This window comes from Penaeus chinensis, chromosome 26 (genome assembly GCF_019202785.1).
Source record: "Penaeus chinensis breed Huanghai No. 1 chromosome 26, ASM1920278v2, whole genome shotgun sequence".
Lineage (NCBI taxonomy): Eukaryota > Metazoa > Arthropoda > Malacostraca > Decapoda > Penaeidae > Penaeus > Penaeus chinensis.
This window is the reverse complement of record NC_061844.1, coordinates 17,202,829-17,205,328: the sequence shown is the minus strand read 5'-3', so window position 1 is coordinate 17,205,328 and position 2,500 is coordinate 17,202,829. Positions and strand designations below refer to the sequence as shown.

Genomic DNA, 2,500 nt, shown 5'->3' with positions numbered 1-2,500 from the left:
TGGTTGGGCCAGGTTGACCGTCCGGTGAATTTAGAGAAAGGAAAATTCTGTTGGTATTTTTTGCTATTGGTGTTCTCGTGTATTTTGATGTTTGTCTTTGGTTATCTTTTGAAAGAGAGAGAGAACTGTCGTTTCTTTTTTTTTTTTTTTCTTTTTCCCCAGCGTGGTTATTTTGTTGTGGAATTGGAAAAATTAGGTCTTCATTATGTTTAGGAGAAATTGAAGTTGCTTATATGTATAGGGTGTTAAAAGATAGGATAAAGGAATGATACTTTTCACAAAGATATTATGAGAAAATCTAGTATATAGGTTGAATCCAGGCTTTTAAAATATTTTTTTGGAACATCTTTTTAGCTAACACCAACCATTTTTCAAGGCATAGCTATTAAGAGACGGTCTTTGTGTTCCAGCACCATGCCTTCCGGTCATACCAGGGACTCACCTGTCTGATCCAGGTGTCAACAAGGACGAAGGACTACCTTATCGACCCTTTGGCTCTCCGGGGCCAGCTCACCATTCTCAATGAGGTGTTCACCAATCCCAAGATTACGAAGGTAAAATTATTATTAGTATTTTTTTTTTCCTTTGTTTTTTTTTCTTTGTTTTTTTTCTTTCTTTCTTTCTTTCTTTCTTTCTTTCTTTCTTTTTCTTTCTTTTTTGTTTTTCGTTCATTTCTTCCCTTTTCTTTACTTTTTCTTTCTCTCTCTCATTCTTCCTTACTTCTTTCTTTCTTTCTTTCTTTTTTTTTTCATTTTTTCTTTCCTCTCCTTGATTTGTCCTTTTGTCTTGTCAGCTTGTCGTCACTTTCTATTACTTCTTCCTTTTTCTTTCTTTCTTTCTTTCTTTCTTTCTATCATGTACTTGTCTTTCATTTGTCCTTTGTCTTGTCAGCCTGTCATCCCTTTCTCTTACTTTTTCTAATTCTTACCTACCCTTTCTATTTTCTATCTTTATTTCTATTCTTCTTTCTGTCCTCTTTCTTCATCTTAATCATCTTAGTTTTCATCTGCTTCCCCTCTTCATCCCAATCCCTTTTTTTCTATCCTCTTCCCTCCTTTTATCTCTCCCTCTACATCTCTCTCTCATAAACATTTTTCTTACGGTAATGATTAAAGTATCACGAATATCAGGAGATACTTACATTCCGTCAGTATCTCCTGACTTGGATTTCTATTTGTCTGTGAAACAAATAATCACTCTTCCTCCAGTTTAGAATATTGTCCCTTTTTATCTGCTTCTCTTCTTTCTTCAGGTCTTTCTCCCTTCCTTGATAACAAATATATATATCTCTTTTTGTCTTTTTTTTTTTTTCATGTGAAGATTCATTTCTTCTTCCTCCTCCTCCTCCTCCTTCTTCTTCTTGTTCTTCTGGTATTGCTGTCACCTCTTTCTCTTTTTTTTCTCTTTTCTTCTATATCCTCTTCCTCTTTATTCAGGTGTCATTTTTTTTTAATTCCTTTTCCTTCTGCTCCAGATATGACTCCATCTCTTCCTCCTCCTTCCACAGGTACTTCACGGTGCAGATTTTGACATCCTGTGGCTCCAGAGGGACTGTGGCGTTTATGTCGTCAACATGTTCGACACGCACCAGGCTGCCATAGTCCTGGAATATCCACACCGTTCCCTGGCTGCGTTACTCTCCAAGTTCTGTGACATCCAAGCAAACAAGGTGTACCAACGAGCCGATTGGAGAATAAGGTACAGTGGAGGCTGGTAGAGTATAGGTGTTGGACCAGAAATGTAGGGTAAGTGGTTTGGGATCATGGGGGTGGTCTTGGATAAAATAGCCCTTGTGGGATAGGTCAGTTATCTAGGAAGTAGATGAAGGTTTAGAGCTTTTATTCCATTGTTCTTTTATTTCACTAGTTTTTTCCTATTAAGTTTTAATTTGTTAGTTTTTTTGGTTTTATTTTTTCTTAGTATTATTTAAAGTATTGACTTCATTTTAAGAAAAGGTGGGGTTCTCTAACATTTTTATGATTTCTTCGCATACAGATATCTTGGAATTAAGGTAAATAGAAATGGGGTATGCCATATTTATTCATTCATTTTTTTTTTTTTTTACATACTATTACATATTATTACTTTTTCAAAGGCCCCTTCCTGAGGACTTTTTGGAATACGCTCGGCAAGATTCTCACTACCTTCTCTACGTTTATGATCTCATGCGGAATGAGCTGATCGAGCGAGGGAATCAGCTGAATAACCTGATCACTGCCGTCTACAGCAGATCAGTAGACATATGTTTAAAAGTAAGTCCCCTTCAATTTTGGTCTGCCTTTTTCTTTTTCTTTTTACTTGTGCTATGTGTATTCCTTTCTCTTATTTCTTTCTTGCTTTCCCTGTGTGATTGTGTAAATTATTAATATTTAAAAAAAGATCTGTTAGTAAGGAAAATATAGCAATATTTTTTTTTATGATACTTAATTGTGAAGTTTTCTTTATATCTACATATTTACACACTTACCTACATCTATCATTAATGATACAGCGCTATGAG

At 35.3% G+C, this 2,500-nt stretch overlaps 1 protein-coding gene across 1 annotated transcript in view; it reads left to right on the top strand.

Annotated features, from left to right (window-relative positions):
- Positions 1 to 2,500, top strand: part of LOC125039037 (exosome component 10-like) — a 13,670-nt gene that overhangs the window by 5,395 nt on the left and 5,775 nt on the right. The window contains exons 7-10 of the mRNA XM_047632757.1: positions 411 to 554; positions 1,508 to 1,698; positions 2,096 to 2,252; positions 2,492 to 2,500. The exon at positions 2,492 to 2,500 is cut by the window's right edge and continues 140 nt beyond it. Of these exons, the coding sequence (XP_047488713.1) occupies positions 411 to 554; positions 1,508 to 1,698; positions 2,096 to 2,252; positions 2,492 to 2,500 (501 nt within the window). The remainder of the gene's footprint in view (positions 1 to 410; positions 555 to 1,507; positions 1,699 to 2,095; positions 2,253 to 2,491) is intronic.